The following is a 23555-nucleotide window of genomic DNA, read 5'->3' on the forward strand; positions in this document are numbered from 1 at the left end:
TACTTACAGTTGTTAGATAATGAAGTAGATATAGAAATTGATTGGAAGTATGGCAAAAATGTCATCTTCCACGTCACCAAGGCATAAAACCAAATCGCTTTTTTCCAAACAACCTTGTTGTTTGTTGCTTAATAGAGGGAAGAATCCTGGAAAGATGGGATTATATGTTTACTTACAGTTGTTAGATAATGAAGTAGATATAGAAATTGATTGGAAGTATGGCAAAAATGTCATCTTCCACGTCACCAAGGCATAAAACCAAATCGCTTTTTTCCAAACAACCTTGTTGTTTGTTGCTTAATAGAGGGAAGAATCCTGGAAAGATGGGATTATATGTTTGGTAATCCACCCAAATATTTTTTGAGGGAAGGTATTAAGGTCAGCATGACTTTACATGACATGATTTGTATTCAAAATTTCTTTTACTTTTCGGTCCATATTTATTCATTCTTCATGTCACTAGTCATACACCATTCAGGAGAAGTTATAGATTGTAGTTAATGAGGCAAGGATGACCGGAGTAGCAAATTTGGTTGTGGAAGCAAATAAGGAGATGATGAATTTGCCTGGAATCAAATAAGGAGGTGATGAGAGTTATAGCTCAATGGAGAAGATAGCTCGTATAGAACTGAATGGAATGAATAGGATTCATGTAGATGACCAATAAAAATTGGAATATAAAGGCTTTGTTGTTGTAATTGTTGTATTTATCCATTCTTCCTCAAACTTAAGCTTCTCTTTAAACTCTGCAGACCCGAGGTTACTTGGATATCAGAGACACAGTTCAATGCGTAGAGCTCGCAATCGCTAATCCAGCTAACCCAGGTGAATTCCGAGTCTTCAACCAATTCACCGAACAATTCTCTGTCAATGAGCTTGCTGGCTTAGTCACCAAAGCAGGCAAGAAACTCGGACTCGACGTTAAGACCATATCGGTTCCGAATCCTCGTGTTGAAGCTGAGGAACACTACTACAATGCCAAACACACGAAACTTGTGGAACTGGGTCTCAAGCCTCATCTTCTATCAGATTCTCTTCTAGATTCTGTTCTCAATTTTGCTGTTAGGTACGAGGATCGTGTTGATACTACGCAGATAATGCCGAGTGTTTCTTGGAAGAAGATTGGAGTCAAGCCTAAGACTGTCTCTGTTTGAGTTTCGTCGTTAAAGCAATTGGAATTCGGTGAAATATGATGTCAATACCATAAAGTTGGCATTAATTCCAAGGTGAAATATGATGTCAATACCATAAAGTTGGCATTAGCTACGTTGTATAATTATAGTTCAGGTTACTAGTTACAGGAAAGTGACTGGTGTGTTTATTTTGATGTGAGAATGTAGAATCATGTATGTTTACTCCCTGACTCAGAAAGAATACCTGGAGTGGATGTTTTTATTTGTTTCTGTTATCTTAAACTTTTGAGTTGAATAAACTTTTTGAGGTTCTTATCTAGCAGAATTCTCCCCTGAGGATCCTTATTTCTCAGTATGTTCAGATTCAGATCATAGTTATTGATGCCACTTCAAAAGAAAGAAAGCATAGATCCATGTGATTGTTCTGTCAACAAGTATAGTATACAGCAATAGAAATTTAATAACATGAAAGAATTTGAGGGAAGCCACCAATAGAAATTTGATATAAAGACTTTGTGATTGTTCTGTCAACAAGTATAGTAAACAGCAATCAGAGAAAAACTTTTAATATTTTATTTACGAAACACGAGAAAATTTACAAAACTTGCCTGAGTTCCAACTCACAAATCAGGAAGATAAAAAAAAGGGATAACAATCATAGTAACATCAAACAACAGATTGATTGCTGCATTCTTGTTTATGTATTTTTCACAACTGCAAAGCTCCCATCTTGAATCAATTGTAAGAAGCCTGAGAGCAAAGCTCGGGGGAAGAATACAATAGAGAGGATTTGCAATTTATATGCCTCCTCCCATCTTGAATCAATTGTAAGAAGCCTGAGAGCAAAAAGCCAATTTGCATACAACCTTGATAGCCAATTCAGAAGATACACATAACAAGAAAAGTCCAGTAGAGAATAACTGAGCTGATTCCATTCTCACAAGCCAATAAGCTTTCTGTTGTGCAGATGTTCAGAATGCCCTTCGCCTTCGTGATCATGGAAAATGTATGTTAATATTCCCACCAGGCACAAGACTGATCCTACAAGAAGCTTATCATTGCGCTCAACCCAGTGAAACTTGATCTTGCTAGCCCCATAATATGATAGGGCTACCAATGAGGTCATCACAGTTATAGTGCTGCAGAATCAAGAGCATGCAAATTAAAAGAGCATGCAAATTAACTACATGAATTTTAGCTTTTAAGACAATGGGAAAAAAACTATTTTCTTTAAAGATTGGGACAAATTTCTGAAAACTACCACGAGCTATTATTAGTTCAGCAAGGAAAGTACTGTGAACTATAAATTATCACAAATTTCAGAATCAGCAGAAAATCCCCAACGACAATACATTTAGGGTGCAGTTAAAAAGACTCAAATGTCCTATCACAGTTTCAAGAGGGTGAGGATGACAGAGCAGTTATAAGGAGAAAATTTTAAAATAGACTATTTTGTAAATACTTGTAAAAATCGACCCACTTAGTATTTATTTACCAAGAGTACCTACTTTAGACCATGTTAGTGCCCTTCACTAAAAAAAGTCGCGTCTGAAATGTTGAACATTTTAAGTACCCAGGATTCAGAATCCCAGGTAATTATCAAGCTCACTTAAACCTAATTATTCCCAACTATTACCATGAGTTATCAGGCACGACTAACCGTCTTTTGTGCATTTATTAGGGGTTTACATGCGCACCCATCGTCAAATTCTTAGCATCCATACACACGAGGATATGGGGTGAGCTAGGACCCTTATCGATTAACTTGGTATCTTTGCCTTGTGATTAAATTGTCAAGTTCACGGGACCCGTGATCTCGGAGACCTAAAAAATAAAAAATTTGAAAATCAACCGACACTCTATCGATATCACTGACGTGGCAAAAAGGTCAGTCGCTTTTGGCAAAGAAAAACTAAGTAGGTTGAATTTTACAATTAAATCTCAATATTAGTTTTTTTTTTAATTTTGTCTGTAGTTATAAACTAACTGAGAGCAAAATAGTCCAAAAAATTTATGTGCTGCACGTGACACCTTTCACTAACAAAAGGTAGACATGATAGTTTTATGAAGGAAGTGCTGGGGTAGTTTCCTTCAAAATCTCAAATAGTTTGCAGTAATTTTGTGAAAATTCACCTTAATGTGTATTAGTCATATGGAGCTCTTTGTAAATGAAGATGTTCATTACAGCTTGAGACATTTTTGGCACTCGAACTTTTTTCAAAACTTTGATTTTTTATTTTATTTTATTTGTGCTATTAGTTTGGGATTGTTACCTGGGATAACAATGGCTGTCCTCTCATCATCCAGTCGTATTGTTTGATCTTTGGTGTTATTAGTTTGGACCTGTTATTTGAGACCGAGGACAGCAATAATATTAAAAGGTCCCATCCACCAATTCAGACTGAAGTTTGTGATTCAGATTGAAGTTTGTGGCTGCGACTGGGACTTTTATCTTGTTTGGTATTTGATTAAAGGAGCACATAGATTGTGATCCCAAATTAAGTTTTTAAGTGAAATTATGTTCACATAAATAGGCCATCGTCAGGCAGGATCTAGCTCCATACTGGCCACTCCCACTCTTTATATAAAAGAGATTGGAAAGTTGTCACACTCAGGCTTTAACAGTCAGATTCAAGAAAAAAAAATTGCGATGAATGGATAGTCTGATTTGAATCATTCGATGCAAGAAACCTCAGATTTTACTGAGACAGATTTGAGTTTATGGGTACCTTGTGCTACACAAACATAACAAGTTTACCAGCACAAGTAAAATAAGAAACCAAATACAAAACCAGCACAAGTTTACCCGATAAACATAAAAGTAATTTAAACCATACTCCACAGCTTCATTAAGTACCAACATGGTCAAATTTAGAGTTCCAGTTCACCAATGACAGAAGTATATTGTTTTCCGGTAAAAAAAATCAAACTTAAAAGAAAATGAAATACCTGAAAAGAAGCACAATAATTGCGAGGATCATCATGGAGGATGAGTTACCAACTGCAAGAAACACAGGAAGCGTCGTGGCACAAGGAGAAAGAGCCGGTACAAGAACAAGCCCAGCTACAGCCATCTTTTCCATCGGATGACCGTGTGAATGACTATGACCACCCTTTCCCAGGGCAAACAATAGTATGTAACTCCCTCCCAGAAGTACAAGTAGAAGGGAAGCAAGTCTGTGCACTGTTTCCTCACCGGCAATGGTATTAGCCATGGTGATTGCAGTTATTCCAAGAAGTGAGGTTGACGTGACATGCAATACAGCTCCAAATGCAGCTGTAGTTTGACAAGGTTTCTTTAGAATGCTTCAAAGAAATGAGTGATAGGAACTAAAAATAGTTTGAAAAAAAAAACCTCGGTGGATAATTGTAAATTGCAGATCTATAATATTCTAAAAACCCCCCAGGAAAAAACTATCATCCATGTATTTTTAGTTCTCACACCGTTACCCGCACCCAACTCATTTATTATAGAATGTATTAAATCATAATATCATTTAAAAAAAGTGCGCAAAAACATTGTAAGAAAGCCTCATGCATCGCCTTGATAACAAATAGGGTTAACTTAAAGCTCTGGAAGAATTTGCAACGGGGTTTCGAATTTTGAAGACGTCAAAGACGAATGACGGATCAAATAACAGCAGCCGTCTATAGAACCTATCATAAAACAGTAACATTGCCAAAAAAGGCAACTCTTTTTCGATTTTAAGTGAAGCTCATGACACGAGATGGTATCAAGAATGAACATTTCCGGCCTCAACTTCAAGATCCGAGAAATCAAGAACGGAAAAGACACGGAGTGCAAATGCTAATGATGAATGAGGAATCAAATAAGAAGCATCGATCTGTATAAATATCGGCGTACACCGGCAAGAATCGAAATTTTTTGCCTCAGTTTCAAGGTCCAAGAAATCAAGAACTGAAACAAGGCAAGATCCCCACCAAACCAAGCCAGTTTCATCAAGAACTTAGAATTATGGAAAAATCTAGCTCAGATCTACAAGAAATTGAAGAGAGACGGAGGGGGTGGGGGTGAAGACTCACTGACGAGGAGAGTCCTGGAGAGGGTCCACTTCTGAGCGCGGCCGACGATGGAGAAGGGGAGCCAATGCGTCGGGATGAAGGAGTGGAGGAGCGACACCGTGGCGATCCCTCCGATCTTGGGGAGATCCTCGAACCCTATCCCCTCCATTTCCCCGATCGCAAGCATCTCGACCAATCCTCAGAAATCTAGGGTTTTCGAGATTTTTCCTCTTTTTTCCCTTCTTTTATAGATTATTTTTAGGGTTTCGAGGGAATGAAGAAATTAAACGGGTCAGAGAACCTCTCTCAGTTTGGTGGTGGGTTTAAAGGCTAAATTAGCACTTAATGACACTATTAACGTCACCCTCCCACTAATTTTGGACTTTAATCTAATCTTTGGTTGAATTCACTGTTAAAACATTTTAATAATTTCGCAAAATACCCTCTACACTTTTGGGCATTTCGCACGTGACCCTTCCTAAACTTCCTTTGTCTCACGTAACCCCTTGAACTAGGAAGTCTCATAAAACAGTCGGGACGCATTACCCTCGATGGGTCCCACGTCTTGTATCGCGCCAACAGGCCCTCGAGTCCAGGGCGTGACAAAAAGCTTGCAAATATCAACTTTTTCAATCGACGACACTCAATTAACGAATAACTTAAGCTCAACATCATATACAAATCTTCCTACTTGCAAATATCAACTGTAACTTGCTGAGTTTGCAGAGTTTTGGTATAGTGACAGGGTGCTTATCGTAACTTGCTGAGTTTGCGGAGTTTTGGTACAGTGACAGAATACTTTCACAAAATACTTCGACAAGATAGAATAAGGGCGTGTTCACTGAATAACTTAATCCCCTTTGTTCCATTCCTCACAATTTATTCGAGACAGAAAAGTTTCGTTGCTTATACATAAGCACAAACCCACAACACCAGAAAAGAAAAAAAACACTACTCCAGTACAAAAAGTTTCACAAAAACTCTTCAATATCATGTATAAAATCAACAAAATCCTTTCTCAACTCTTCCCTTCAAAAAGAGAAAAAGAAAGCCGCGATGTCGAATGATGCCCTTCTTCAACGTGAATTTTCACAGCGAGTCAGTTGATTATTGATCGTGCGATGGGGATGATTCTCCTGTAATATTAACGAACAAAGATTTCCACACGTTCACCGTTAAAATTTTGGTCGCGTGAAGAAAAAGCATCACCAAAGAAACTCTATTAAGATAAACTACGTCACCAAGGAAAATAGCATCAAGAAAACTGAAGTTCTAGGACAGAAATAAGTAATGTACTGAACTACTGATTTTGATATCATGTCTCACCTGAGTATGTTCACTGAAGTTTATTGAATAGCCTCGTGCAGAAATCAAGAATCACATCTGTTTCCTGCATTCTCACTTCTCCAATAGCTAAAATACACAAACTGAACGAGTATCTGACAGCAAATTAAGGAAACTATAATCTCCACCTAGAACCGGTTAACTATGATAGAAGCCTGGAACATTATTACCACTTTGAAAATAGAAGTCAGAGAAGCATCATTGGTTATTTTAATGGTTGTTGCCATATTAGAATCCCAAGCTCAAATCTTCATATTTCTAAATTAAAATAATAAAACACGGGTCTTATTCAAAGCAACTTAATAGATTTGAGGGGCTTATCTCAAACAACTTAAGAGATTTGGGGGTCATAATTAAAACAACTAAACGAGTTTGGGGGTCTAATTTAGAAATACTGATATTGGGGAGGTCTAATAAAGAGTCAACAAAGATTTGAGGATCTAATTTACAAATATGAAGATTTGGGGGGCTTAATGAACAAAAACCCCATTTTATTTCAAAAATAAGTTTTAGCGAGGATGTGAAGTTAGTTTCAATTAGAAGATGGCTAAAAGGATACAAAGGAATCCAGAAGAACACATCCTCCTGCATCGACTAACCATGGCATGTTAGGCCTGATTTTTGACCAATCCACACTATTCACAAGTATACTGCACCAAGAAAAAAAAAGGTCCATAGTTCATATACAATCCAATGAATAATAATCAATAATATTAGAATCAAGGAAATTTTTAAATAGATCATGTGAGAAACATGTCTGAAACGTAAAAAAAAAATATATATATATATATATATATATATATACCTCCCAACATATGTGGCATTTCCAATCAGCGCAAATATAAACATAAGAGGACTGAGGCCCTGCGGGAAAATACCATCTCTTTTAGAAGGTGAGGGATTAGAATGCATAAAACTTTTTAGTTTTTATCATAAAAGGAAAAGTTTCCGTATAAATAAAGCTCAAATTAAAATTGCACATGAAGAGCAATATCAATGCATATACTTCAGATAAGTGTCTTCATAACTCAGAAATTATGAACAGAGAAAAATCAGTTATAAGAAAAGCCCTGATGAAAAGCATGAGCTGAAGTTACTTGCCTCCACATTGCCTCTTCTAATCTGTAAAAAGTAGAAAAACTTAATATTAACTTATGCACTCCTCAAAATATACACGAAAGTCGTACACGGATGACATCAAAATTAAAGGAACATTCCGGAGTTCGACAACCAGTAGGATAATACATTAGGAACAAATAGGATAATATATTAAGAACAAAATGATTCAAGTTATAACGTTCAGACTCACATTTAAGCAGATTTGCGGAAGCCGCCCTCCCATATAAATAGCTGCCATTGCCCAGCCAAGAATGGTTCCAATTTCGCTTCCTACACCACCATGGCCTACTGAGGAGCCATCAGCCTGGGACTGTAAATAAACAATAAAAAATGAAGTTTCAAACTTCTTCTATTAGCTTTAAGTAATTGAACCTTCAAGAACACTGGCTAAAGATTTAACACATACAAGATTCCAGTTACCTGTAAAAGTTTGCGGCCCACCATTATGATCATGCCAGGAGGCGATTTATCGAAAGTGTGACTTGTGGATATATGAAAGTGATAAGTACAAAGGAGAAAAACTGATGAAGAAACCTGGAGAAATTAATGGGAAAACTACAATTAAATTAAATATTAAACCCAAAAAAAAAAAAAATCTTACTGAAAACTTAGTGTTAAATTTGGATTTTTTTATATTAGTCCATAAATCTTTAATATTTTGAAATTAGTCCCTCAAATCATTCAAATTGATAATAGATCCTCCAATTTTTAAAATTGATCCCTTATATTATGAAATTTCTATTAGGTCCCTCAATTCTCATAATTTTTTTTATAACTAGCAATTGGATGGGTTTAATTTGACAAGAGACTTGGGGGACCTAATAGCAATTTCAATGATTTGAGGGACTGATTTTAATATATGAAAGATTTAAAGAAGTAATATTGAAAAAACCCTTTAAATTTTAATCTCACCACACAAAGCATATTTTTAGTTGTCAAAGCCGGTGCAGATTGTGCAGGACCGAGTCTACCAAGTAGAGGCTCTCTTGGTGAGTTCTGATCATGAGTGAGAATAGAAGGTGTTCTTCCAGAATCTCGTGTGTGTGCTGACCAGGTTCCAGTTATAGGTACTGGACTCTTTGATAAAGAACGCGCCGACCTGGAAATTTTCTGATTAGAGATTTCTGACCATCGCATTTATGAGGTAAGCAACTTTTAAACTACAAACGTCAAATCTTCAAAACTATGACTTGAGATGGTCACAAACTGAAAAAACTGACAAGGAAATTTCAAAGAAAAAAAGAAAATTCCAACCTGGTGAAATATGCCATCAGGTAATGTTTCTTAACTTTCAGAGAATGCTATAAGAGGCCATCTACTTAATGGAAATGTGCCAATTTGAATGTTTATTTGCTGGAAGCAACAGAAACAAAGATTTGCTTTCTCAAAGGCAGTTCTATTTATGTGAACTAGTGATTCGCATGGCAATGTAGAGACATTGGTTGGCTGGTCCGCGATGAGGAAACAAAAACAGAAAGTGTGCAGATGCAACGAGATCGAGCCTTACATGTTTGGCGTAATAGAAGCAGTTCATTTATTAAAATCTAAGTAATAATTGTACAATACAATTCATATGTCATCCAGAAGAGAAAGAAAACATACAGATGGTGTCGGTAATATGATCTGACAGTAAGCAATTGCATCACCTCGAAGGACTTTAAGATACAAATAAATTGTAAAATGGTGATTTTCAACAATTAAATTTTATACAATTACAAAAATATTGCAATGTTCCCTTTGTTCCCTACAGTGATAGTTTCTCTAGTATTTAAGATTACTTTATTGATTCCAAGCATTGTCCAAGTTCAGAGGTTAAATACATAGCATTTATTTAGAATGGTATAGATCCATGGTGATTTGCTTAACACTGCAATTTTTTGGTCATAATATATCATATAACTACTTATATAATCCCGATATACCAATTAAAAATCTAAAAATAAAGAAAATCATTCAGATAAACAGATTACGTGTAATATAGTGAAGAGACCGAAATTGGTGAGCTAGCAACATGACAAACTTCATTTACGTGGTCAGATCCATTGGCTTGATCATCATTAGTTTTATCTTCTTTCTCGTCAATTTTGTATAATAGCTTCTCTTTTGCTAATGCATCCTCCAGTTTCTGGCTCTGGAACAATAAGCCAATGGTAGAATTAGCTAGACTTCACTTCTACTCTTAGTTTATCCTTTAATAATATGCTTCTAATACTAAACTACAGAGATGCAGTGGTATGATTCCACATTAAAGGAGACAAAGGACAAAGGTAGAGTTCGCTATAGAATCACAAAACTGGGAAATGATATATTACACAGGTGGGTACAGGAGAAAAAAAACATAACATTGATGTGAGACATTTTACAGCAATATAACAACATAAAATATTAAAAATGATATTCAACACTGAGAAAAATTCAGACATTTATTAACTAACAAAACTCATAAAGATAAATCACAAAAATAAATATAAAATGATACAAAAATGAAGAAATTAATTGGGTTTATCTTCTTTGATGAAAATTTTCTTGCAACCACATCCTCAAGTATCAGCACAAAGTCATTAAAATCTGACCTTATGGAGTAGACTAATTCTGTTAGCTTTCATCTGAGGGTAAATGTGACCATAATATACAGTTTGTCCTGTCAGAACCACTGTCGTAAACGTATACAACTGCAATTCAAGATGAATGGTATTCATTAAGAAAGGGGTTAATGACATAACAGATGACAACTACAGGAATTAAAGTTAAGATTCATACCACGGCCATATAGAACTGTGTTGGCAACTGCATTAATTAAATGAAAAATCAGTGTTTTCAAAAGACTAAAGTACGAATGCGTAGTGGTTACAATAAATTAGTGAAATATGTAAATCATAACTGGTTACAAACATCAAGAGGCCAATATGGAACTTACAGTTTCTGGCTCCAACCAACAGCCCATAAGATTGAAAAGGTCTCTGTAGATAGTAGGAGCTGGTAATATCAGTAACAAGAACTGTGAAGAAAATATCACAAAAAAGATCTATGCACATTAACACAAAGGTTTCCCTCTTGAAAGTAACGGTCAAGCAAGATGTACATCTAGCTAGGACTATTCAGAGCAGGGAAACTATTTCTAGCAACTCAAAGAGATATAACTATTCTTAGGATCAACTACAACTAGACAAGAAACTTAAAATGGAAACGGACGTGCAATCTTCATCTTTGTCAGAATCAGTTAGAATCATCAAGTAAGTAAACGTATTGTTACGAAGAATTCAGGATATGCTACAGAGCTAAAAATCACATACAACACAACCCTAGTAATTGGGCATAGAAATAAACACAATGGATGAGAAACAAGTCAATTACCCAACAATCCATGTCATCAGAAACGCAATCGAGAGGCCCTCAGTGGATTTCTCTTTGAAATTTGTTATGATCTGTGGAACTTCAGCTACACCCCAACTAAATACACTGACCAATCCAAGGGATAATGCGACACCATCCTTTGCAGTGCACAAGCAATACTTCAAGTAGGTCCATGCCCATTGAGAGCAGTGCCTATTTGGGGAGCAAAAGGGGGTTCTTCCTTTAGAAAGCAACATTTTTTTTTATCCTGAAACGATCAATTACATGTGCTAGTAAAGGAATTTCCAGAAGTACGCCCATAAAAAAATTACAAAAATTAGAAAACTGTAAAATCACTTTAGTAATAATGAAATACTACCACAACATTAAAAAGACTAATCAAAGATAAATTGTGTATCGTTATTTCGCTCGTATTTATTGCGGGGGGGACATAAATAAACCCCTTTTAAAAGAAAAAGTTACCCAAGTGCAGAAACTCCGAAAATGCCAAAATTAAAGAGACCCACATATCAACAAAAACAGGCTTTTTGAGGGGAAAGAAATGGCCTTTGCCCATTATTCTCTCGAAAAACAAAAACATTCTCTTCAACCATAGGAAAATAGGTAAGAATCGAATGAAACAAGAAAAACCCAGAAAATTTACCTGGGCTTTGGAGCTTGAGAAGCCAAGAACAACCCGAAACTCAAAACTTTTTAATGGATTTTCAAGGGATTAAAAAAAAAGAGAGAGAAAAGAGAAACAAAGAGTCCAGTGCCAAATGAACTCGGGAGAGGCCGGAGATTCCAAGGAAATATCTTTTGATGGATATTTCTCGACGAAAAAGTTGAATTGAATTAAAAAAAGCCAAAAAAAAAAGTAAATAAATAATGAGCAGATAATTTCGATCGAGTTGTCTGGTTCTGTAGCCACGCACCGCATCACGTGGATGACACGTGCAGAGGCAGAAGAGAGCATAACAAAGTCGGTACGCCGCATCATGGCCCAACATTTGAATTAGAGCCCATACCGTGATGGGCCAACTAGACATTTTTGGGCTGACATATAGGCCCATGCACTTACTGGTTCAGCATTTTCCCACAACATGATTATAGTGTCGCCAGCACAAATTACAACTAGAAGTACAACATATGGAATGTTAATGCGCATTGACAGAGCACAGAAGAATAATGTAAATGGAATGTTAATCGATGATCTGCATCAAGTAAGGTGTTCATTCCGCCGGTTTGGACCCCCATCGTATGGATAGCGGGCGGAGTTGCAGCAGGGAATGCAAAGAACAGAGATGGAACCCTCCGACCCGTCACGGATCTCCCTGTACTCTTGGCAAACGGCACATGAATAACAAGGTAAAGAGAAAAGGTAACGACATTGCCAACATTATTACTAAACGGCAAACTATAATGTAAAGTTACCATATTTTGTGGAGCCTAACCACTTGCTATGAGCATCGAAGTTTTCATATAATACTTTGTAATTTATTAAAAATGGTCATATAAGAAATCTTATATAATAAAATTGATTTAATACTAAATAGTAACATCGTTGTAATAACATCATTATTAGGGAAAATTCTTCATGGACCAGCATGTTCTTTACAATATATAAGTTATGCACTTTAAATTCTTGTGTTTTTAGAGCCAAAAAAGGTTGAATACGAGCCTCTAACATTTTGCTCTCGCAACAGCAAAGTCCACTTAGCAGATGTGAATATTTCAGATGAACTATATGTCTTATATACAATACAATTGCCCTAGGCAAGTGATTTATGATGACATTTTTCATTCATATTTTTTGGTGCAAGATTTGATAGGGACCTTGCATCAAAGGAAAAAAAGAAAATTTTACATTTAGAGCACATGGCGAAATATATTATAATCTCTATGCTCTAATTTCACAAGAAAATATTTCTTCATATTTTCGGTTTTTACTTTTATGATACAGAGAATGAGCAGTAAAATTGAATGAGAATATAAGATAATGTAAATATGAGTGAAACCACAACTAAAAATTAATATGAATATGAGTCAAACCATAACTAAAAGTTTAATAGACATATTGCGAGTAAATTCATATACGGAATTCCTTTGTGAATTGAATGATCATCCATTTTTTAAAGACTTCAAGATACTAATAAATAGAGATGTTGTACTAGATCAATGTGTTTATATCTCACAAATAGTAGATTACGTGACCACAGTCTGGGTTGAAAGGAAACAATGACAATAATTTATTTGAGAGAGAAATTATTGAGTTGATGATCAATCCCACAAAAAACTTTGGTTTCTCTTTTATTCTATTTTTATCAATTTAAATAATCATGATATTCAACCATATGCATTACACGTGTATCTCAACCAGTAACATATAGTTTCCCCATTGATGCAATTATATACCCTCATTTTATTTTTATATATCTTAAAATTAATAAATGTTGCACTTTAATATCTTATGTTCTAAAAAATTCCATGTGCTTACAAGTTTTTTTTAATTTGGCCCTTTATAATTGTTGAATATATTGTCAAACATACCCTCATTCTTGTTAAAGCCTACAGCAATTATAATTTAAAACAGGATTATAATGGGATTAACGGTAAATTCAGCATGCATTAGTGGTTGAAAAGTCTCGAAATTATCATGTGAGCATCATGTGGGAATTTTGAAACAACATTCTTACATTTGCACAACACAAAGTATTCAAGTTCGGATTCTATAAACTTCAAGGTGTATATGTGCTGTGAAGGCTGTTTGGTTCGCATTCTAAAAGCATGAAATTGTTTTCCATGCTCGCCGCATCAACTTTTAAAATTTTTAGATCCAAAAGAAGTTGATATATCCAAAAAAAAGTTTATTTATTTTTATGTTGGTTCCGTATGATAATTTATAAAAAAAAAGAGATACTCTTTCCGCTATGCTATCTTTTCATGAAACTCATTTTCTCTTTAGAACCTCTAAAATAGATTTCCATGTGTAATGAAATAGATTTCATACTTTTCTTGAGGTGGATAATTTGGGGCTGAGATTATAGTTCAGGAGATAATGTGGGGCTGAAATTAGCTCATGGAGGAAGATAAGTCTGAAAATAGCTGAAGAGATGAATGAACAATACTAATAATCCATTATGCGAGTGTGAGCTGATTTTTTTTTAATAAAAATAAAAATATCACCCATCAATATTTAACCGTGTACACAATGGAAACTAATTAACTTATAGATCACAACAATTTTAATCTCACATACTTGCATACTGTTAGAATTAGTGGGGGTTTATTTATAATTTATGCAAAACTATGGGCTCAATTCAATTCGAGGACTTTCTAGCAAAAGACGGACAAATTTTTAAAACTGACCCTTTTGGGTTTTTAATTGCAAAAAGTGACCGGTTTTGAAAATATTTACAAAATGTCGGTTTTTTTAAATTTTTTTGGGAAACTTCACGGGAGTTGAGTTGAACTCCCGTGAAGTTTTTCTCATAACAAAACTTCACGGGAGTTGAACTCCCGTGAAGTTTGAAATATTTTTTTTAAAAACCGACCCAGTTTCAATCAACTGGGTTCGGTTTTTATAAATAAGATTGAAATGGATCTTTTTTTGCAATTAAAAACCTAAAAAGATCGGTTTTGAAAATTTGTCCAGCAAAAGACAGACTCGAGCAAATCATGTCATCTGTCAAAAACCCCCCATCATTTATTGACAGGACTTCATTAGATTCCGTATTTTACGCTGAGACGACCCTTTTCTGACCCGCGGTAAATCCTCAACTCTACCCACCCCCTCGTTAACGATTCTCAAATTTACAAATCCACCCTCACTGAGAATTCTTTTTTCCGGTAAAAACCCTCCTTTCCCACAGAAGTACAATAAACCTTATCGAGGTCCGCCTACCTGTCACGCTCCCTGTCGCCAAACATCCGACCCGAACACTCCCCAGGAGGGGGGAACATCCGAGCATTCGATAAATTCTTGCGGAACAATCGAACTCCTCAAAAATAGTGCGAATTTTTCACTTCCCCAAATTCGTCAGCGATATAAAAGGACGACGGCCGGAGGAAAAGACAGCGTCAAAGCTTTGGCCTTTTGCTCTCGCGCTCATCGAAAGTCTCCATTTTCTTTGGCGAGAGGGAGGGAGGGAGCACCGAGATTGAAAACCCTAACCCTAGATTTCGATCTTGTTAGGGTTTCGATCTCCCGGAGCCCCCGATTCCCCTCCATTTCAGAGAGATTCCGATCTCGCCGGGGCTTCGATGTCCATTAGAGGGATGGGGGTCTTCAATAAGTTGAGGAATCTCGATGCGTATCCAAAGGTCAACGAGGATTTCTACAGCAGGACGCTCTCGGGGGGTCTTATTACCATCTTCTCTTCGATTGCCATAGTTTTCTTGTTCGTATCGGAGATCGGTAAGCTTCCTAATTTACCTCATTTTTGGGAATTTCTTTGATGTTTTTGTGTTAATTATATGGAAAGGAGGGAAATTTGAAATGGGAATACGCTTCTATATCTCCTTATAGGTATTTTTAATTTAAAATTTTGGCTTTGTTATGATTTTGATGGAAATGTACACGAAACTGGATGTAGAAAAGAAGTTGTTATGGTTGGGGAATTGACGAGATTTTGAGTGTTATTGTTATCTCTTGTGTTAATGAAGGGCATTTGCTACATATGGAAGGAAATTACCCTTTCTTAGTGTTTAATGACGTGCCTCTTTGAATTGCATAATAATATATACTTTTTGGTGGTTGTTAGACTAAATGAAATGAGGAGGAAATTTATGATATCATATCTTCGCTGCCGACTGCCGCATTACGTTTCTATTTAGTTATGTGCCTAGACATTTGTTTGATTCGTTTGCAGATGTGTATTATTACCTCAAACAATTCCTCGCAGTCATCTTTTATCCGTAGTTCCTATATTTGGACATTTGGTTGAAGCTCTTTAACATGCCATCATTCAAGTTGTTTAGAGATCATTTCATGCTTGAAAAAATAAAAATAAATCAAACCTTTACTTCTCTGCAGCCAGCGCAAGTTTTGATAAACTTAAGTAACTTTACCAGCTTCAAAGTTTTACTTGAAGCAGAAGACTTTTGTATCTAGTCCTACACTCCCTCTCTCTTCATGCACATAACGATTCTTTGCCAACTCTTTGTTGAGCTGTTGCCAATTATGTGATAATTGACAGCTTGCTCATTTCTAACTATGCAGGTCTCTATCTTCACTCGGGAACTCAGACAAAACTTGTAGTAGATACTTCTAGAGGAGAGAGATTACGTGTCAACGTTAGTAACTAATCCTCTTACAACTAATTCTCTTATATCTTGTTTAAGATGATTCTTGATGATGCTATGACATTAGATTCTTTAAGATTATTCTTCAGTGTATGATCACATATCTGTTAAACAGTAGAAAATCTTTTTTATCATCATCAATCATTACATTTCACTTGTTGTTTTGCAGTTTGACGTCACCTTCCCATCTGTTCCTTGTTCGCTTATAGCTGTTGATACCATGGATATCAGTGGTGAACAACACATTGATATAGTATGTTCAGAAAGTTCGCTCCAGATTTCTTTTCCACTGGCCTTTTTTTTAATTTATTTTTTTATTTTTTATCTTGGAGTTTTCTATCACTCATGTCACGTGCATGATTCTGAATATAATTCTTTTGTTCCATTTTATTTTTTTTACAGAGACACGACATAATAAAAAATAGAATAGACCATCTTGGTAATGTTATCGCGACAAGACAGGATGGTGTTGGTGCACCCAAGGTAGGTAACCTACTATGTTATACCAGTTTGTTTTTGTTTTATATATAAGTGAAATGAAACTTTTCCCCCTCAGTATGTAAGAAACATAATGTTATTTGTACTTGAGCTAGCACTGATGTGTGCCAAGATCAATTATAGGCATAGTCGCTTATATTGTCTAATATTGTGTCATTAGCATATCTCTCTCGTGAAACAATTGTAGTGAGGATTTTATGCATAGTCCTGCTTATACATGTATCTTACATTTTCCTACTGGGTCATATTGTGTGTTTGACAGTAGTGAATATTCTTCATACTTATTGTGCCCTGAGTTGAACAACTTTTGCAGATTGAAAAACCTTTGCAGAGGCATGGTGGAAGACTTGATCATAATGAGACCTACTGCGGTTCTTGTTATGGTGCTGAAGTGGTATGTATTTTTCCTTCGACTTAACTTGATGCTTTGTTATCATCCGACCTGTCCTTCTCATTTTTCCCTAGTGGAGAAGTGCAATAGCGCCATCTCATTGACGGTAGTGCAATATTATACATTTTTCAGTCAGATGATGACTGCTGTAACTCATGCGAAGAAGTTCGTGAAGCATACCGAAAGAAAGGATGGGGTCTGTCAAATCCTGAACTAATTGACCAGGTATAGCAAAATTTTGGAATCTTCAGCATTTTCCTCGTGCGTTTTAGCATAATTTTGTCTAGTACAACAAAGTACAGTGCACAATGTGTAATTCATATATGATGGAGCCATTTCCCTGATCATCGCCTTTTAAGTGTTTGCTCGATATGGTTCTATGTTATCCTTAATATTGTGGTAAACATCAGATAGTGAGCATGTAACTTAACAGACAAAGATAGTTAAAAATGAACTCCTAAAGGTAGACATGTAAGAGAGAGGGGAGGGCGAGGGAGGGCTCTATAACTGTAGCTCAAGTATGATGTTTTGGATGCTTTCTGTACAGAAGAACTCCAACTAGTATTATAAAAATGGGAAAACCTCTTTTCATATACTTTTCATCAATATTATTTATGGTCATATCTATTCTCTTGCAACATTCTGGCTGATCTCCGTTCCACTTCACGTTATATCAGCTTTCCTTGTTTATTTTATCAAATGTGAGCTGTCCTTCATTTGATACATCTTGCTTGGTTATCTCTGACATATTTGTGATTCCAATGATTGTTTTTCAGTGTTCTAGGGAGGGCTACATCAATCAGATTAAAGAGGAGGAAGGTGAAGGTTGCAACATTAACGGGTTTGTGGATGTCAATAAAGTAGCTGGGAATTTTCACTTTGCGGCTGGAAAATCTTTGCACCACTCGCAAAACTTTCTGTCAAGTTTATTGGATCTTCAACTGGGAAATTATAACGTGGGTGGTTCACAGCCTGTTTTCCATTTTCCATGATCTTCCTTTCTGATTGTTGGAGGCATTTCATATGATATTCTGTTGCGTCTGCCATTGTATTTACTGTTCTCATTTTCAATAAAACCAGATAAGCCACAAAATAAACAGACTAACGTTTGGAGAAGATTTCCCTGGTGTAGTCAACCCACTTGATGGGTAAGTGATAATTCATTGTCTCCTTTGATTCTACCATTCCTTTTCACACACTATCCTATTTTATTTGGTTTTGGCAAAATCTCAGTGCACAATGGATGCATCACACGTCATCTGGGATCTATCAGTATTTTATCAAAGTGAGTACATGTTGTTTTCATTCTTGTTTTTTAAATTTATGCATATTTATTCTGTGTTCTTAGGCTTTATATTTATGAGGAAGTATTACTGAGAAACTGAGATTTTTACGCAGGTGGTCCCAACAATCTACACAGATTTAACAGGACACAAAATTCACTCCAATCAGGTAATTGGTTTGATCCTAGTTCTCGTTATATTTGGGAGAAACATAGTCTTAGATGATTAAATTTTAAACTGCAGTTTTCGGTGACTGAGCACTTCAGTGATGAGCATGTTTATCCTAATCCCCCTCCTGGGGTATACTTTGTCTATGACTTTTCTCCAATCAAGGTAAGGGACTACATTATATAGTTGATTTTAACTTTGATCTTGAATCCTGATTGCATGATCATCTTGATTTCTATGAACCACTATTTCAACCACTGATATTTAATCGAAGAATAAAATGATGAGAATTCTTATGAGTGATGTTGTTTTCTTTTCATCAATGTCGAACAAAGGAACAGAAATCAACAGGGAATTAGATGACTGTCTGAACTGATAGGTCATAGTCTTTTATAAATTTTTTTGTTAGAATTACAATTAGGGGCTGTTTGGTTACGCCCCCCAACCCCCAAAAAAATCAAAGAAAGGCATTATAGCAAACACATATCCATAATATTTTGCTTATCCTTGTTTGGTTCACTCTTTAAAACAAATAAGTGACGTGACACTTTCTTATTGGATGTCATGACCCATAATTAAGGAAACCCATTTCATGGGTTTTTTTTTAGGGCCTGTTCGTTTATTTCCTAAAAACCAAGAAATGGAAATGGAAAAGGTGGAAATCTCAAAATAATCCATTTCTTCCATTTCCATCCCTAAAACTCACCCACAACATCCAATAAAATATTATTTTCATCCAACAACTCATCCACATCATCTAATAAAATATTATTTTCATCTAACCACTCATCCACCACATCTAATAAAATATTATTTTCATCTAACAACTCATCCACCACATCTAATAAAATATTATTTTCATCCAAACATCACTCAACTCATCTCTTTTCATCATTTCAAATCACACACATCATCGAATAAAATATTATAACAATTCACCTCATCTCATTAACATTTCATTTCTTTGTTTTCATCCCAAAAAGTTGTGAAAATATTTTTCTTAATCTTTCTTCACATCACCCAATAATACAATGACAACTCATCTCATCTCATTTCATTTCTTATTTTTAAGAATGAACCAAACAAAAGAAAACAACAAAACTACATGAAATAGGTTTCTAATAATTCATTTCCTTATTTTTTTCGCCAACCGAACAACATCAAAACTAGTTTTTTTTAAAAATCACTCACATCATCCAATAATAATGTGACAACTCATCTCATCTCAATTTCTTTGATTTCCTTTTTTTTTAGCCAACCAAACAATTCAAAAACCCATTTTTCTTAGAAATAGTTTTCTATTTCTTTGATTTCCCATTTTTTTAAGGCAAACGAACAGGCTTATAGGAAATGGGTAGAAACCCTCTGCGATGGTTTCCTTCCCCAATTTCTTTTACAAGCTAAGAAACCAACCAAACAGGCCCGAGTAGGATCTTCTTCATGGCATCCAGGCTAATGGAAAGATATAACCAATTACAACCTCCTTGTATCTTCAGTTTATTTGAAAATTATTTTGCTCATTATGCGCAATGGATAAAAAGGGGCTTTTCCTCTCATTTCTTCAAGGGTAGTCAGTCTGTTCCAGTCTTTAGATTGTTAATTAGCAAAGTTCCTTACGCATGGAAAGCCAGCAGAGGAGAAATTCTTTGGGAGGGCTGTTCTATCAGTCTTTAATTATAGGGTTTTTGCATAAACTTCGTGTTATGTGGGAATCATGTGATGACGAGACTTTTTAAATTTTCCAACTTAACAAGATTTCCATGTGTTTAAAAGTAACTAGAAAACATTCCAACACGGAATAGGCGGTGGATGTATGTGCGAACAAAATAGAAAAGGAGATTAGGGCAGGGGATGTGCGTGTTTGGCACCGGGGAAGTACATGGAAAGTGCACCGAAAATTGGAAAGTGGCTCCCCTTTCCATTTTTATCCCATTTGGCATTTGGCAAGTGAATGGAAAGTGATTGGAAAGTGAAGAGTGCTATATCAGCATTTTAGCCCGTATCACTTTCCCCAAAATTTGAGGAAAGTGGATGGAAAGTGAAGAGAGACGAGAGAGAAAATGTATTTTTAGATTTTTTACGTATCATTTTACTTATGCTTATCCACTTTCTACTATTCATTCCATGATAACCAAACACAATAAGAAGAAAGTAAGTGCCGCATCATTTGCCATCTCAGTGTTCTCTCCTTTTACTTTCTAACATCCAAATACAATTTTGCAAAATAGAACGTAATAAGAAAATACCTTCATGAGAAAGTACTCTCTCTTATTTTCACCTTCTATTTACTTTCCCCTTGCCAAACATGCCTAGTAATATAGAAATGTATCTCCACCTTCATAACACTTGTTTGTATTATATATATGAATTTTATGTATAGGTTGTACTCAATGTGCTAAAAGTGTAGACAACTCAATTCCTTCAGTATTTTTCATATGTTTCCATTGCAAATCACGGTATGGAATAATTTTTGCTCCTACTTTCACATTTGGAATTGCAGGTGATCTATACCGAAGGAAGCACACCGTTCCTGCACTTCCTGACAAACATATGCGCTATAATCGGAGGTTTATCTCGTAAACCCCTCATTTATTTGATTTATTGGTCTATTTCAATGTTTATTTGTGATATTAGTTGTTAAACATGTCATTGAGGTTCTCAACAAAGTACTCCACCATGTTTGAAATCATCATCTTCGTATTCTACCCACAGGTGTTTTCACCGTTGCTGGGATCATCGATTCCTTCATCTATCACGGCCAACGGGCAATTAAGAAGAAGATGGATCTTGGGAAGTACAGATAATTTAACGATGTCCGATTTTTTTCAATTGCTTTTATGAGGATGAACTGTCTGTTTCGCGAAGAACAATTCGAGGAAACAGAAGGCGATGATGGCGGGTGAACTATCGAGATTGACTGATGAACTCTGATCACCCAATTTTGTACCTTATATATAACTTTATTTTATTGTAACATTATTTCATTATTGAAGCATCACTTGCATATTTGGTCATCATCAAATCGTTGTTCAACGTACTCAGTTTCACCGATGCCTGTTTCCCTATCTATCACGGGTTAAATGAGATTCGATCCTGAAGCAATTTCGGGGCAGTTACTATTCTAGTGTCATTGTTGCAGATAGACCCGTGGTCTAATATTGGGGTCGAAAGTTTGACACAACGATACGACAGGGGCCTAGGTGCAATTTACCGAACAATTTACTACTGTTGCATCTTAGGGGCTGTTTGGTTCGTTTCCTTGATATAGAGAAATGCAATTCTATATAAAGAAACACAAGTTTTGAGTTTTCCAAACTTTTTTAAGAAATAGATTGTTTTGCTTTGGTTCGCACATAAAAAATGGTGGGAAACCAATGTATTTATTTTTCTTGTGTTTGGTTCGCATAGAAAAAAAAAGGAAAACTTTTGTAAACAAAGCAGAGAAGGAAAAAAATCTGACGTGGCAAAGTTTTCATCAATTTTACTTGGTTGGGGAAGAAAATCGGAGAGGGAAAAAAATCTTAGTTGGTGGCGATTTCAACAGAGTTTTTCTTCTTCCATCCGAGCGAACCAAAACGGCACAAAGAAATGGACAGAAACAAAAAAACTAACGTGGAGGGCTAAAAATCTAACGTGGAGGGGTTTTCTGAGTTTTCCACCCCTTATAATAGCGAACCAAACAGCCCCTTAAGCTAAGACTCTGATGAAAATACAATTAGTGTGGTGTCTTAATCTCCACCAACAGACAAAGCCTTCGAAGTTCGGTAGTTCCACCTCGGACATTTTTTTTTAAATCACCACCTCCTGCGATCAGATGATGGTGACAGGGGAGATGAACCTGAAGATCATCAAACCATTCCCTGTACTTGCAAAAGACAAGGCGTGGGCTCCACCAACTTGCCTACCTAGACGCCGTCAATAACGGTCCTGAAGGAACTACTAATAAAATAGGTAATACGACTAGTTACTAAGGGGCTGTTTGGTTCGTTTTTTAACTCGGTGGAAAAGTTTTACACCGTCTTCACATCAGATTTTTCGTGGTCACATAGGATATAAGCTTTCCGTCGGTTTTTTTCTCATCATCTTTGGTTCGCTAGGGTTAAAGAAGGGAAACTCGGTGAAAATCGCCGCCACATCAGATTTTTTTCTCTCCCCCAATTCCTTCATCAACCTCGGGAAATCGACGAAAACTGCAGTCACGTCACCTTTTTGCCATATAAACAAAAGTTTTTACTTTTTTTCCATGCGAAGCATACACAAGAAAAATAAATATATTGGTTTCCCACCATTTTTTTTTGTACGAACCAAAACGAAACAATCTATTTCTTGAAAAAGTTTGAAAAACTAAAAACTTGTGTTTTTGTACATGAAAATGCATTTCTCTATATCTAAGAAACGAACCATAAATTAATTAATATTGAAATAAAAACCACCTCAATAGTTCTTTTTCCAATGATTGAAGGATAATAAACTCGGCTAATGCACACGAGCTAAAAGACAATAGATGCAATTGAAGTTAAATTGAAAAAGAATCAATTAATCAGAGTAATGATTGCAGATAACTCCACCCGTCCGCACTTTCAATGTTATTTATCTACTATTACCTTTTATTTATTAGAATGACTATTTATCTGTAGTGCATCTTTTATTTATTTTATTTTTTTAAAAAAATTTTGATCAAAAGCATAAAATTCTTAGGGGCTATTTGGTTTCCTGTTTTTGAGGGAAAGACTCTCTTGGAAGCCTGTTAAAAATATTATTTTTTGGCAGGCTTTCAAGTAAAATCGTCTCTTGCCTGCCAAAAAGTGACACTTTAGCAGACTTTTAAAGAAAAAATTTCTAACCAAAAGGACCCTTAATAAACAAGTTGAGGGAAAAGGTAATTGCTTAGGAGATCAAGAAAACAATTATATTTATTTTGATCAAAAGCATAAAATTCTTAGGGGCTATTTGGTTTCC

General features: G+C 35.7%; 4 protein-coding genes across 4 annotated transcripts in view; 2 read left to right on the forward strand and 2 right to left on the reverse strand.

Moving 5' to 3' along the window:
- Positions 1 to 1452, forward strand: part of LOC109842717 (UDP-sulfoquinovose synthase, chloroplastic) — an 8025-nt gene extending 6573 nt beyond the window's left edge. Inside the window, exon 3 of the mRNA XM_020411579.1 lies at positions 753 to 1452. Within this exon, the coding sequence (XP_020267168.1) occupies positions 753 to 1154 (402 nt within the window). The 3' untranslated portion in view covers positions 1155 to 1452. The remainder of the gene's footprint in view (positions 1 to 752) is intronic.
- On the reverse strand, positions 1686 to 5455 carry LOC109843040. The gene is made up of 3 exons (XM_020411973.1): positions 5178 to 5455; positions 4083 to 4410; positions 1686 to 2272 (listed from the first exon to the last, which is right to left on the reverse strand). Exons 1-3 carry the CDS (start codon positions 5341 to 5343, stop codon positions 2071 to 2073), a joined length of 696 nt encoding a protein of 231 aa, XP_020267562.1. The 5' UTR covers positions 5344 to 5455; the 3' UTR covers positions 1686 to 2070.
- LOC109843185 (probable vacuolar amino acid transporter YPQ1) lies at positions 5979 to 11820 on the reverse strand. Its single transcript, XM_020412122.1, has 14 exons — positions 11617 to 11820; positions 10974 to 11220; positions 10537 to 10579; positions 10380 to 10406; positions 10193 to 10291; positions 9590 to 9750; positions 8532 to 8718; positions 8040 to 8153; positions 7810 to 7929; positions 7602 to 7622; positions 7306 to 7364; positions 7060 to 7150; positions 6483 to 6595; positions 5979 to 6292 (listed from the first exon to the last, which is right to left on the reverse strand). Exons 2-13 carry the CDS (start codon positions 11207 to 11209, stop codon positions 6527 to 6529), a joined length of 1227 nt encoding a protein of 408 aa, XP_020267711.1. The 5' UTR covers positions 11210 to 11220; positions 11617 to 11820; the 3' UTR covers positions 5979 to 6292; positions 6483 to 6526.
- On the forward strand, positions 14977 to 21643 carry LOC109843158 (endoplasmic reticulum-Golgi intermediate compartment protein 3-like). Its single transcript, XM_020412090.1, has 13 exons — positions 14977 to 15369; positions 16174 to 16247; positions 16426 to 16509; positions 16659 to 16739; positions 17068 to 17148; positions 17278 to 17370; positions 17922 to 18101; positions 18226 to 18293; positions 18379 to 18430; positions 18544 to 18597; positions 18672 to 18761; positions 21097 to 21163; positions 21309 to 21643. Exons 1-13 carry the CDS (start codon positions 15216 to 15218, stop codon positions 21398 to 21400), a joined length of 1170 nt encoding a protein of 389 aa, XP_020267679.1. The 5' UTR covers positions 14977 to 15215; the 3' UTR covers positions 21401 to 21643.

Source organism: Asparagus officinalis, chromosome 5, assembly GCF_001876935.1.
Source record: "Asparagus officinalis chromosome 5, Aspof.V1, whole genome shotgun sequence".
Taxonomy (NCBI): domain Eukaryota; kingdom Viridiplantae; phylum Streptophyta; class Magnoliopsida; order Asparagales; family Asparagaceae; genus Asparagus; species Asparagus officinalis.